Consider the following 14,414-nt stretch of genomic DNA (forward strand, 5'->3'; position numbering starts at 1 on the left):
CTAATTCTCTACTATGCATCTACTAGCATCACTATTACATAAGTTTTAAAAATAAATGGAGAATTTGACTTTTCCCAGATACTCTGAAAATAACTAAAGGATATGCAGAGTAAACTGTGTCACTGCTTGGAATATATTCTAGTATTTCAGAAAGACAGTTAAAATGAGAGAAAGAGAGCAAGAAACTCCCAGTGGGCATTAATACTAAGGATTTCACACTGATTCAAAAACAAACTCACCATTAATAGCTATATTATTAAGACATCACATTTAACTCACTTATCACAAGAAGCAAAGTAAGAGCAAATGAATACAATCCTAGTTCATAAATTTCAGCTCATTATTCACAAGCCCTGATTCTCTGTACATAGTGCCAAACTGAATATGTGTACAGTGACATATTATATTAAATTTTTAAAAATACCTGTAGCCCCTTCTGGGGCTTCCTAAAGGCTCTGGGGTGGGTCTGCAAAGGTTCCCCCTCCCCTCGCTGGCCTCTAGGGCTTTGCAGGGACCATTTGAGTATGTGTGGTGGCATATATATATATATATATATATATATATATATATATATATATATATATACACACACACACACACACACACACACATACATACAAAAATTGTAGTAAATCTTTTTTATATTGCCATTAGGTTAAGGTCTCAATTAAGTGCTTAATTGTGAAAGCTGTTTATGCTTTTTAAACTATTTTTTTATGAATGACTGTATTTTGTTCTACTGTGTTTTAGATATATATATGGCTGCTGAAAACAAAATGACTGCCATGCATGCTCAAATGGCCTCTGCGAGGCCTGGCATGGCCTAGGGCCTCACAGAGGCCATTTGAGTATGCACAGTGGCCATTTTGTTTTCGGTGGCCATTTTTAAAAAAATTATTTTTTAAAAATTGTGCCCCCCCTTCAAGTGGCGCCCGGGGCATGTGCCCTGCCTGCCCTACTCTAGATACGCCCCTGCTCAAAGAAATATAAGTTTCTAACACAAAATTGGACTAACAAACTGTTCCCTATGCTGAATTCCCTTTTCCTTGAACTCACCCAATTCCTGAGGAGAATCAAGCTTCCTGCAATCCTTTAAGGATCTACAGTTGTTCCATGAGAGAAACCTCCATGCTGGCTTTGACCATGAGGGAGCAAATCTCCATTGTACCTCCACTAAGCATTTCCTCACTCACTTCTCTCCAACCAAAACCTCCTTTTTTCCTGGCAATAGCTCTCTAACTCCCACCCACCTGGTGTGCTGATTGGCTGAGCCCTGGAGTTCACAGGCCTGTCAGTCAGACAGGGTTCACATCCAGTTAACTCTTTAGAGGGAGGGGGGCTGGTCACTACAATATTTTAAATAAAAATTATTAGTATAATATGAACTAGATGAGGGAAAATATTGGAGATAAAACCAATCTTTACATTAATCAAAGGAATGCCTTTTGATTAATAGGGGGGGCAATATATTACATGGAATAAAGAACTAGATGTAGTGGTTGACAATGAAATGCAGGCAGTTCTACTTAAACAGGAGCAATCACACTTTCACAATGCTGCTGCAGCTGCATTTGTGCAAGTGCTCTTGCACAAGACGGCTAACATTTTTTTCAGAACCACTCACATTTCACAGCACAACATTTCAGTCATTATTTCTTATGATCTAATAATGTCTCTGCTTACTTAAAGAGGATGCGGAGAGAAAACAGCGAGAGAAATCAGATTACTGTTTATATATTGAAAGTTGCAAACAGAAGAAAAGGGATTTCCATCTCCTGTAAGACAAATCATCATTTGCCTCACTAATGTGGTTCATTTGTACACTCCATGGGAGTGAACCTCAGATATGCTGTTCCCATGCCACTGAAGTAACACCTGGGCCTGAGACACAAGTGGTGCCGCTTATCAGTGCTGCAGATTTCAGTTGTCCTCATGTTTGAAGCAAAGGCTTCCCCAACATTTCTACAGATTAAAGATTACTGATCCCTAAACTAAGAGGAAATAAGGTACAGTACTTCTTCCTGGTGCACATGCACATGGTTAGCCAGGATTTCAGCCAGTGGTTTGTTTGTTTTTTCCTTTTGCATATCAGACCCTTATACCATATGATCTTTTGAACGTCACTTACTGCGCAGTATGGCTTTGGTTTTAAACAAACCTCTTTAAGAAACATAAGCACAAAGCCCTTTTGGGAGGAGAGCTGGTCTTGTGGTAGCAAGCATGAATTGTCGCCTTTATTAAGCAGGGTCCACCCTGGTTTGCATTTGAATGGGAGACATGTGTGAGAACTATAAGATACACCCTTTAGGGGATGGGGCCACTCTGGGAAGAGCACCTGCATGCAGAAGTTTCCAGGTTCCCTCCCCGGCTTCTCCAAGATAGGGCTGAGACTCTTGCCTACAACCATGGAGAAGCTGCCAGTCAGTGTAGACAATACTGAGCTCGATGTACCAATGGTCTGACTCAGTATAAGGCAACTCCCTATATTCCCAATCTCAGTGAATATAAATCCTGTATGTAAGATACTGAGAGTAGGTCCTTTGCCCAAACCCTAGGTAAAAAGCAAGGCTGGCAGGAGTGTGTGTGCATGTACACACAATTTTTCAAATTCAGTCTCCATTTTCCCTATCATGAGAAATAAAATGCAAACACAACTGGAGCAATTGCTCTGCAGTTGCTTAGTCACTTAAAATCATGTTTTGTAAGAACACAAATAAGGGATGAATTATCACAAAGACAAGATCTTGATCAGGTACATTTCCAGTTGCTTCCACATATAAGCAGAGTCCTCTCCGTGATCATAGGATAGATGCATTTTATAGCATATTTGTAACTTGTAAAAACTCTTCATTGCTTCTCATGAACTATTGGATAGATTCCTAAAGCAGACCTCACAACATAAAATCCTCAGCTGTGTGTATGATTAGGTAAATCAAACATGAAAGATGGTTAAACTGGCTGGTTTCTAAGATTTGAAAAGTGTGTTTTTTGCACATACTAAAAAGGGTATTATAATAAAAAAAGACAAATACTATCATGGTGTTAACTATAAACTGAGAGATTCATTCAAAAGAGTGCCTGTTATTGTGGGATGAAATTCCATCACTGGTCTAGTAGGCCATTACACTCATATCGTGCCAGGAGCTAGCGTGGCGTAGTGGCTAGAGTGCTAGACTTGGACCGGGGAGACCCAAGTTCAAATCCCCATTCAGCCATGGAACTAGCTGGGTGACTCTTGGCCAGGCACTCTCTCTCAGCCTAACCTAGTTCACAGGGTGGTTGTTGTGAGGAGAAACCTAAGTATGTAGTACTCTGGGATCCTTGGAAGAAGAGCGGGATATAAAATGTAAAAATAATAAAATGTAAAAAAAAAATTAAAAAAATAGCGAATCTGAAAATGCAACTTTTCTGCCTCCTTAGAAGCTCCCGTGGGCGGGTGTCTGTGTGGAATCCAATTGCAGAGCAATTTTTTCCAAGCCACCCACCTTTCTGCTTTGTTTATAGTTCAATACATGACCACATGGATGGATGGCAGGCTCTGAGAAAACACCAGGTAGAATCAGCCAGAAGATATGCTAAGACTGACCACACACACACTTGGCTAATCACTAGGCTTGCCAAAAGGACCTTTTTGAAGACGACAATGAAGGCAATGAGCCAAGCCCCCATCATTGACACCACAGCCTCAGCCTTCTCATTCCACACTGCTCTCCACCCCCTGTCTTGAAAGGGAAGAAAGGAGGGACAGGAGTTGGCCGCTGCGGAGTCAACTGCACCATTTAGGTGGCCAGACTTGATCCAAGGTTCCTAACTATGACTTTAAGGCACAGATTAGAAAGTGGAGCCAAGATGGCAAACATCCTGTGTGTGGTGCTCTGCAGCCAATTTTTTGGGGGGGGGGGGCTTATTTTAGTTTATTTTAATTTTTTGTTTTGTTTTACTTCTGCACATTTTATTCTCTCTTTGTCTAGCAGCAAGCACCTTTTAGCCTGGCTCCCTCTATTTTTGCTTATTTTGTCTATCTACCCGAACTTGGAGATAAGATCCCAAGAGAAACGCCAGCTCCATACGACTGGGAAATTTTGAGCAAGTAAATTAACTCAAGCCAGCTGGCTGTATAAAGAGCAAAGGTCAGGGGAGAATTCATCTGTGACCCTCAAATGGCTGGCTGTTTGCAGAGCAAAGCTTCGAGGGATAATTTTCCTGTGCTCCTCAGATTTTATCTCAGACGGCAGCATTGTGCAGTCTTCTCACAAGAGGAGAGGGAGACAGACACAAGAACAGAAGTTTGGACTCACTGTTGTGGTGGTGTGTATTGTAAAGGAGAGCAGCTGAAAGGAAACAAGTGAGCCTTGGCCACTCGGATAAGCAATTTTTCATGAAGAGAGAAGCTTGGTTTACATAAACTTTGTCAGCGGGGGGAGGGGAATTGTTGGACACCCACGAGAGATCTATGAGGGTGTGATGTGGGGGGAAAAGCTGTGATTTTTAATAGCTGTATCAACTCAGATGTGGGAATAAGCATTTGATTGCCTCCCTGTCTGCAGGTTGTGTTGTGAATGCCGCCCCTGTGACGAAGTATGAAGGAATGAAAGGAATAGAGAAAATATCTGTTGGATTTGGATGAGGACATTTCTCGGTGTGGTCCTTTCTTTGCCAAACATCTGATGACATCTAAGCTGCCACTCAAGGCTTATAGTTACAAACAACTATTTAATTATCTTTGACAAGATGTAGAGTGTTATGTTAAGGGGGCCGTTATATTTACAGCTTCTTGGATGACAGGCTAAATGTGCAATAGGCATCAAACCAGCTTGTTTTTTGTTATGCCTCATGAAGAGATTCAGTGCTCAGATGGAATTCTTACAATGCATTGCAAATCACAACTAAATTTTGCATTGAGTGTCATAGGGATGGAGCTCCTGTTTTGATTTTCTTTGTTTGCCCATTTGATTCATGCTCTGGCTCCTTCCTCTTATTCTTCTGCTGCTGTAATCTCTCTTCTTTCTTTTGTAGGTAAACAGCCATGTTATCAAAAGAAGCCTTATAGAGATTCCGGTAGCAGCTTTCTTTGCCAACAGAGCCTGTGTAAAAGAAAACAGGACAAGATGGAGGCTGGGGTTCTAGGTAACAGAGTTGTTCTGCAGTCTCAGACAGGTCAATACAAATAACTTTATTTTCTAAGTGGGTCAGGGTTCCCCCCCCCACCACCACATACTAACTAGGAAATAAAAGCCTTAGAGATCTGTATTATTACCATCTATTGTTTAAAAAGCCAATGGAAGTACTAAAAAGATATTGGGCCTTTTCTCACGATCAGGGACTTGGGCAGGTAGAAGGCTACAGAAGCTTACCTCTTGCACAGATGACTGGGCCCCAGTTGTTGGGCATGAGGATCATGCCAGGCAGCGCGGAGTTGTGGGGGTCAGGACACATCTTCCTGGTCCCCAGAAACCTCACAATGCACCTCACTGGTGCACGGTGCATTGTGGGTATCCCCCAGTGACAGGTGGGTGCCCCTCAGTGTCTCAGCACCCTCAGTGAGGCGATTCTCACAATCGCCAAAACGCGGGCTAAGGGAGCCTAGCCCGCTTTTTGGCGGTGTGCTACTACAGGAGGTGCGTGGCTCCCAGCAGCAAACTGCTAATTCCCCCTCCCCTTAGCCAAGGTTAACAGAGTGAGTGCTCCATTAACCTCGGTGTTTTGATCGTGTATTGCCATGGTAACACATGAGGAGACCCCCAACCGGGAGGCTTCAAGCAGCCTCCCAGGCTTGCGGGTCTCTCCAGGATGCCCCATGTGCTCACATGGGGAATCCTGGAAGTTCCAGGGGCCGTGCGGCCCCCGATCCCCACAGCCCCTGCCGGCTCTGTGACAAGGCTGGCAGTTGTGTGGGCGGCCGACCCAGCCACCCAGGGCTGTCTGGAGATTGTCTGCTGGGAGAGCAGGCTAAGCCCCTCATGGCGAGTCTCACTGATCGTGAGACTCACCTCAGTGTCTTTAAGATGGTTAGTTAAACAGGGTTAAGGGAGTGCTCGCTCCCTTAACCTTGTTTGACAGCTGGGCTTCACAGCCAGGTCTGGCACTGAAGCACTTCCAGGACTGACTGATCAGGAGAACAGCCTTATTGAGTGCTTTAGGTCCAGGCAACCAAGAACCTAAAATAAGAATCTAAAATTGCTTGATTCGGTCAGGCCAAGAGTTCAGCATTCTGCCATCAGTGTGGCCAGACAGATACCTTGAGAAGCTCACAAGCAGAGCATGATGCAACAACTACGCATATTACATCTTTCATAAAAGACAGGGAATGCAGGTAAACATTTGCTTCCTCGTGACAGCACCTACCCACCTCCTCCACTCTGCCCTGCACTTTCTTTAGGCTCTAAAATAACATCAGGAACATAGGTCATTGCCTTATACCAAGTCAGACCTTTGGTCCATCTAGCTCAGTACTGGCTGTACAGATTGGCAGCAGTTCTCCAAAGTTGCAGGCAAGCATTTCTCCCAACCTTACCTGAAGAAGCCAGGGATTGAACCTGGGACCTTCTGCATGAAAAACAGATCATCTACCAGTGCTTTACAATTATAGCCCCATCCCCACTGTAATGCTGCTGTGGCTGATTCTCCCAGTTACTGCCTACTGGACTGGATAAAGAGCCTGCAATAGTCTGAGGGAAGAAGGAAGAACAATAGATGGCTAGAGTGAAACAGATTTACAAAAGAGCACAGAATCCACAAGGAAGACAGGCTGGCATAAGAGAGTGGCAGCGGTTACAGGTGAATTGTAAGAATCCGCTTGAAAGGCTGTCTGTCATCTTGACATCTATCTCATGGTCCTAAAGAAGAGTGACTGTCTGATACTCAAAGATTACTGGGGCTTTTTGTTCAGTCACGGAAGTTGAGGCCAATGTGAATGTTCAGAAGAGGACGATGCACAAAGTTATTCTACAATCATCTGTAATCGCTACTCCCTTCATTATCACTTTTAGACTGGGCAATGTGTTCACGAAGGTGTTTGTTTTTGTACTGGAACTTTATCACAAACAATGCATCTGTCTTTCCAGCAATGCCCCTGAACCATGAAGATAGATACCTGGGAGGTATCCTAGGCATCACAAGATCCAAACTTAACTGGCAAGATTAATTTTGCTTTTAAAATGTCCTTAATTGGTACTTTGCTCAGCCACTCCCACAGGAGTCAACTCTGCTACGATTAGAAAAGAGAAACTGATCTGCCTCAGTAGAGAATAAAATCACCAAATCTACATATCCATTAGCCTTTCCACTTCACTGGAAAACATTAAGGCTATGCTGAATTTTATTTTCAGTTACAATTTCCTCAAAAGAAGTTTAAATATTCATCCCCCCCCGCCGCACCTCAACAGATCACAATTTTTTTAAAGGTGTTGGGAAGCTCTGATGAATGGCAATTAAAGCTGGGGGAGAGACAGAAGAGCCATTATAATTCTGACAATAAGATGGGGATAACTACCTTTTCTATTGGGGTAAAGACACTAATTAGGCATCTGGAACAGGACTCATCAACCAAGCTCCCTCACGTTAATTAGCTGCTGTAATCACTGTAATCTTAAGAGCGCCTTTTCTCAGCTGCTGATACACTTAGGATCACAGCAACACATTATAATTTGCTGCCCAGGAAAGCTATTCCATTGTGTTCTTCCATTATTCAGCTGTTTTGTGGACAGCATGGCTACTTGGATTTTTATCCCAAAGGTTCAGGGTGGCTAATTTTAAAAAACCCAATTCTGAAAAGGCAGTATTTTAGTTTCAAATGTCCTGTCATCACAGGACTTCTTCTGCACTAACTCATCTTCTAAGGAACTCATATATGTCTGCATCCCAGATGATTCAGCATCCCAGCATGATTCAGAAGATTCTGGAACATTAGTGCATACTCAGTCCTTGGGGGCAATGGCCAGGCCTGTTGAGAGAGTATACCTAACATGCTCATGCGTCTGCAAATTGCAGAGCCAGTAGCAGTATACAAGCTGTCTTTCAAGAAAGCTCATTCACCATTACTGCTCTTCTTATTGCAAAACTGCTGAAGAGCTTCTGAGGAACACCATGGGTTCCCTAGATCACAGTTTTCAAACTAATTACATAAAAGCTTCAAATTTCCAGCTAAAATCCAGTCCACTCCTATTCTCTCTTATCCTCTTCTGTTCCTCACCCAATTAATCAAGGCTGCTCAGCCTCACCCAGACAAAGAGGATGAGTAAAAACAAACTCCTATTTCTCATAACCAGGCCCCCAGGCGTTCTGAGAAGGCAAAAACTCAAGCAGAAATCTGAAAGTCCTATTTATGGAAGCTGCGAGATGCTCTCTCTGCAAATCCTAGTCTTTTAGTTTACTGATACACTGATACACTGAGGCGGGTCTCACAATCGGTGAGACCCACTCCAGAGGATTTGCGGGGAGAGCGGGCTAAGCCCACTCTCCCTGCAGACGATCATTGAGCTCTCCCCGGGTGGACAGATCAGCCGCCCACATGACTGCTGACTCAGTCATGGAGCCAGCAGTGGCTGTGGGGATCGGGGGCCGCGTGGCCCCTGGAAGTTCCAGCATGCTCTGTGCAAGTGTGCCTGCGAGCCCGGTGGTTCTCACGGTCGCCAGAAAGCGGGTTAGGCTCCCTTAGCCCGCTTTTTGGCGATCGTGAGCATCGCCTCACTGTTTTCTACTTTTGAGCTCAAATTCCTTACCTTCAAACACTGCCCAGTTGTCATGCAGATACTTTGACATCTTCATCAATCCTTTGTCTTCAGTAGCAAGCTGAAATAAAAATGACATCTCTTGAAAACTCCTTGTAAAGCAGAAGGCTTTTCAGATAAGCAGCCTTGTACTGGAAGGAGCCTGAAAAATTGCTTATGATTGATCTATTTGAAGCTTTCTATCTTGTCATCAAGAAGAAGAAACAAGAGGGAGAAACAGATGCTTCACTAGCACTTTCAGATGGAGAAGGGGCCAAGTTAATTCTATGTTAGTGTTTCCAACATCATCCAGCCAGAGCTCACTTGACAAGAAAAAGATAAATTATTTTCAAAGTGTCCTCAACTTGCCTTTCCCAAGAATAAGTGTTTATTAAAAACAGGTTTATGTCAGGTTCTGTTGTAATACTACAATTTATATAAATATTGAGGGAGGAAAAAGGAGACCACACAATCAGGTCTGAGTTAATGTGCCCTATGTAAAATACCAAATTATGACCAGTTGCAGCTTGCCCATAGGTAAACCGAGACGTGATAACTTGGTGTAAGAGAAGAATAGTGACTTACACACTCTTAGGAGTGGATTCAGGACTAGCAAAAAACAGTTACAAGGACTCATTGCAGCTTCAACTTGCAATCTTCATAGATGAAGAAATGATACATTAACACACTATGCAGTTCAATGTCCATCCCCAATAGCAGAAGTCTATTTACATCCTAAAATCCTCTGCCTGATACCACAGCAGGGGACACGCACACACACACACACACACACACACACACACACACACACACAACTAACCTGAAAGTGCTCCTCACCTGCCATTGCCCATCCATAGGTTGGTAGAATAAAAGCGGTGTTTGCTTGTCTTCCTGCAAAATCCACAGCCCACCTGTTTCCTCAAATGCAATGCCCCAGCCTTTGTGGCTCAAGGAGATATGTTGTTTGTAAATGAGTTTCTGTGCAGCAGGGTCAAGCTGGAAGATGGACACTGTTGGAACACTTTTCAAAAGCAAGAGCCATTATTTAGGGGAAGTTACCTATACCAAAATTAAGTCCTAAGTGAACACCACTGCATATCAAGTGAAACTCTTAGGAATTTTGTTTCCAAAACCACATTTCTTATATATTTCACATACAGATTAAATGCCCAGAGGCTGACAGCCAGACTAATGCCATGGTGATGCAACAGTGTTCCCCTTGACTTCTCCATGGCAAACAAAATGTCCAAGCTATGGCAGAGCATCTCTCAAAGATATACAGAAGATACTGCCAATGCTCCAAGAAACAACTTTATGAGATCATTCACCCAATCAAAAATAGGGATGTGGACGGAACCCCGGCACTGGGGTGGGGGGCTCTTTAAGGACGGGGAGGGTGTACTTACCCCTCCCGCCATGTTGCCCCTGCCAGAGCATTAGTTTTGAAAAGCTTTTGCGGCAGGATACCTCCCTGCCGTTCCTTCCCCCAGTCGTCGACAAAAGGCTTCAAAAAGCCTTTTGCATGTGCACACGTTGTGCGCGCACGTGACACAGAGACGTGACGTGCGCACGCACAAAAGGCTTTTTGAAGCCTTTTGCCGACGACTGGGGGAAGGGGTGGCAGGGAGGTATCCTGCCACCCCAAAAGCTTTTAAAAACTAACGCTCTGGCAGGGGCAACATGGCGGGAGGGGTAAGTACACCCCCCCGCCCTTAAAGAGCCCCCCACCCCAGTGCCCGACCACCAGACCGCCCTCATGTCCGGACCGGTCCGGAGGCCTTCAGAATGGCCTCCGGACCGGTCCAGGCTCATCCCTGATTAAAAACTGTTCTACCTAGGTTTGGGAGATGTGTTCTCCCAATTGTTGGTTGTTTGGAAAACCTGGGTAGCTTTTCCTCCTACCTTGCTTCCACACAATCACTTCTACCCAGGTTTTCCTCCTACCTTGCTTCCTCACAACCAATAATTGGGAATACACACTGCTCCCAAACCCGAGTAGAACACAGTTTTTGATTGGGTGAATGACCTCTATATCTGCTATGGACAACACTGTCAGCAGAGGTGACATAACAATGCTAACATTAACCAAAATCTACTGTAAGCCTTTATTATCCTGTATTAATTTCAAGGGGCTTCATAGTACTCATGCAAAATATAACTACCACGCACAAAGAGAAATCCAGATTCTATAAGGTCATGACAGCAGAGTTTTCACAATAACTTTAAGCTGGCAGAAATCCAACATAACCAGTAATGAAATTATATACATTATGGAGTCTGTCGCTTCCATAGTAATTTCAGATTATTATTATTTTTAAAGGATGGGAAATGATTCTCTTACCAATCATATAAAATGGCAATGTAATTGCCTTCACAACAATAGACTGTTCTTGAGACTGCATATTTCTGAGGAGGGAAAATGAGATGTGATTAGAATGTTCAAGTACAAGGGATGGAACAGAGTGGGGAGGAGAAAGAAAAAGCAAAGAGAAATCTGGTATGTGGAATCCAGAGTCTTGTTCTGAAGCAGAAGGGCTCAAAACCTAATTGGAGCAAATTTCCTCCTTCAGGAACAAGTCTGTTCCTCCAAAAGTGTCATTATAATAGTCTTTCAACAATCTGGCCTTGAATCAAAAGCAAGAAGTTTAAAGGGAAGAGAGAATGTTTAAAGTTGCAAATGCCCATGAGTATACTTTAAAATAATGCAATACTGAGAGAGTACTGCTCGACCCCTGGTTGTTGATTATGTGTAGTGTAGAGTCCTGCAAGGTCCCATCTCCTCCCTCCCTGTTAAATAATAAGTTTAACACAGACATTAAACTGCTGGAAGATATTGTTTTGGTCTGGATGAATATGTATATGTTGCACACAAATGTGAAAAATCTGAATTAATATCACCAAATCATAGCACTTTCAGAACTACCTCATAGTGATCAATTCAAAAGCAATTCAAATAAAAATACTGCAGACTGACCAAAAAACCCCACCCTTATTTTGAAAAATAGGGAGGTTTGTTGGAACTCAGAACAAACGTTTGAAGTTACTTTACTCTAGGCCAATAGCAAGTCAAAACAACCTTCTCTTCCAGTTTGGGTGCAAGGCAATTTTGCCTTATTTTTCAACAGAATTTTACAGAATGACAGAAAGCCTCCTCACAATTTCAGAATTAGATTTTTAATAGTTTAACTTATCCTCATCTCACAATGGCTGATGAGTTAAATGCGAATAACCACCAGTACAAAAGCAAATTTGAGCTGGAAGATGCAGACTGAAGAGGAACAAACAAAACATGTGTTCATATAATCACATTACCTTCCCAGTTTTGGTGGCCTCACATGGGTTCAAACTATCCAGATGACAACAGTGTACTTCTTTCCCACTTTTGTATTCCCAGAGCCTCAATGTACAGTCCTGAGGAAGTTAAAAGGGAAAAAAAAGGGGGGGGGTAATTAAATTGCCATGGAGAAGACAACCATGATCTTGTCAAATCTCTCTCATAAAATTTACAACTGTAAAAGCAAACAAAAAGTGTATTTTAAGAGCATTTATTGTGTGGTTACCTTATATAGTTGCTAACAATTTTGATAAATATAGTTGATAGTAATTCTGAAGAATAATAGCTTTCAAATAAATGGCTTTCAAACCTGTCGCTTGAAAGCCAACGAAAAAGAGAAGACTTTTATTCCCGCCCACACACTCCCTAAATAAAATTTTAAATTGTAATGTTTTAACTTTTTGCTATCATTTCTTTCAACCAATGCTTTAATTTTTGTTGTCATTTATTTGTTTTAAGTATTCTGTTATTTTTTGTTGCATACTGCCCAGAGATTTTGGGCAGTATAAAAATAGGTTGGATGAATGAATGGATGGATGGATGAATAAATAAATAGTATTTCTGTCTAAGAACCATTTCAAGCATTCTAGAAAAAATAGTGAGGGAAGAAGCATGAACAACTGCAATATATTTCTTCCTTCAGGAGTCAAAAAAGAATCAAGAGCAGTTTACTAAAGTTCAAGCTTTATAGATACATACCCCAGAAGCTGATAAAAGAAGATCTGGATTGTTTGGTATTACAAATATTCTGCTTACAAACCTAAAGGAAAATAAACGTTCAACATTTATAGTGTTTAAAGGCAAACAAATATAGTAAAGTGTGAGCATCACCATAGCAACATAGCAGGCTTTGCATGGGGCTGAATCAGTATCTTATATTGGATGTCAAGAAAAGCTACACATAAACATAGTTACTGTGTTAATAGGAGTTCTGCTCTGAGTTGCTCATGGGCACAAACAATTTGTATTCCACATGCATTCTTCTCTATGTACAGTAATCAATAACCATATTTATTGTTTTAAATATTGCATTTTATTATAAACAAATAAAAGGAATTAAATACAACATAGATCAGTGGGATCAAAACCTGTTCTATAAAGAAGTATTAGATTATAGGAAAGAAAAATGTAAATTTTACAAATGTCTCAAATTTAGCTGATGCTCAGAGCTGATCAAGGCAACAATGGATTTATTTATTTATTTATTCGATTTTTATACTGTCCTTCCAAAATGGCTCAGGGCGGTTTACAATTAAAACCCTATATAGGTTCTGATCAGTACAAAGTCAGTCAAATCTTACTGATGTAAGAAGGAGGAATCTATAACCACCTTAGACAGCTTCTGACATTACTTTCTAGTTAGGAAGTTTTATGAAACTGAACTTAAACATGCCTTCTCTCTCTCCTCCCCTACTCCTTGCAACACAATGCTCTTCCCTTTCAACCAAACCGGAGTCTCTCTACAGCAACACTTACTCTCTGTGTCCCAGGCAGAAAGACACAATGTTATGTGGTGCTCTAGTCAAACTAATCCGTATCTTCTCATCCCGGTCAGCAGTTAGGATATACTGGTCATCAGGACTCAGTGCCTAGCAATTCAAAACAAGTCACCATGAAATATCCCATAATTCTGAGACATACATATAGGCAAACATACCAGTTACAGAGATTTCCCTTTGCTTTGAGATTTTACTTGCAAGTCTACAAAAGTCAACAGTCCACAAAGTTTACTAGGCTGTTTGTCTTTGACATTATTACTTATAGCATTTATACACCACCTTCCAGACTTGGCATTCAAGAGGATTTACAATTTTAAAAACACTAACACACCAACAAAAAGTGACAGGAGATAGAACAGAGTTGTCGGAAGCCACTAGCAGTTCCTTCAGGAGCAGATGCTATGAGCATCTTGGGCTCTCTTCTTAATTTGTCACTGATAGCCACTAAAATAGAGCACCAACTTCCTTTCCATTTACAAGTTTCTCTAACTGGTTGCCTGGGAGGTGACTCATCACAAGTGCCTGCATGTGTGGCTATTGACAAACCTGGCCACAAATATTTAAATATCAGTTGGATTTGCAATGCAAACTACAATAAGGAGGCATATTATAAAGTGGTAGTCATGTTATTGTATCAATAACAATGTTGATAAGTTTGTTTCCAAAGGAAGCCACTGAAACCTCATATTTAAAACAGATTTATAGGCCACTGTAGGAGGCTGTTCTCACACACAGCCTAGGGAAGGCTGGGGTTAGGCTACACATGAGAACTGCTGGGATTGCTTTTAGCCTGGGTTAACAGCACCAATGCACTTAGCCCAGGCTCTGGGATCTTTGTCTCCTTGGACTTTGTTTCGCCCATGGAGACAGAGA

The 14,414-nt window shown here is 42.0% G+C and overlaps 1 protein-coding gene across 4 annotated transcripts in view; it reads right to left on the reverse strand.

Moving 5' to 3' along the window:
* Window positions 1-4,800: 4,800 nt before the first annotated feature.
* WDR4 (WD repeat domain 4) overlaps window positions 4,801-14,414 on the reverse strand; it is a 63,161-nt gene continuing 53,547 nt past the window's right edge. For 3 of the 4 annotated variants that reach the window (XM_053306497.1, XM_053306495.1, XM_053306496.1), the window contains exons 5-11: window positions 13,519-13,631; window positions 12,742-12,802; window positions 12,021-12,119; window positions 11,050-11,114; window positions 9,546-9,729; window positions 8,721-8,790; window positions 4,801-5,084 (exon numbers count right to left, since the gene is read on the reverse strand). In XM_053306497.1, coding sequence (XP_053162472.1) covers window positions 4,906-5,084; window positions 8,721-8,790; window positions 9,546-9,729; window positions 11,050-11,114; window positions 12,021-12,119; window positions 12,742-12,802; window positions 13,519-13,631 — 771 coding nt within the window. In that variant the 3' untranslated portion in view covers window positions 4,801-4,905. Of the gene's footprint in view, window positions 5,085-6,514; window positions 6,669-8,720; window positions 8,791-9,545; window positions 9,730-11,049; window positions 11,115-12,020; window positions 12,120-12,741; window positions 12,803-13,518; window positions 13,632-14,414 lie in introns of all 4 variants that reach the window. The other variant, XR_008318930.1, reaches the window with a different exon arrangement.

The sequence above is a fragment of the Hemicordylus capensis genome, chromosome 3 (genome assembly GCF_027244095.1).
Source record: "Hemicordylus capensis ecotype Gifberg chromosome 3, rHemCap1.1.pri, whole genome shotgun sequence".
Lineage (NCBI taxonomy): Eukaryota > Metazoa > Chordata > Lepidosauria > Squamata > Cordylidae > Hemicordylus > Hemicordylus capensis.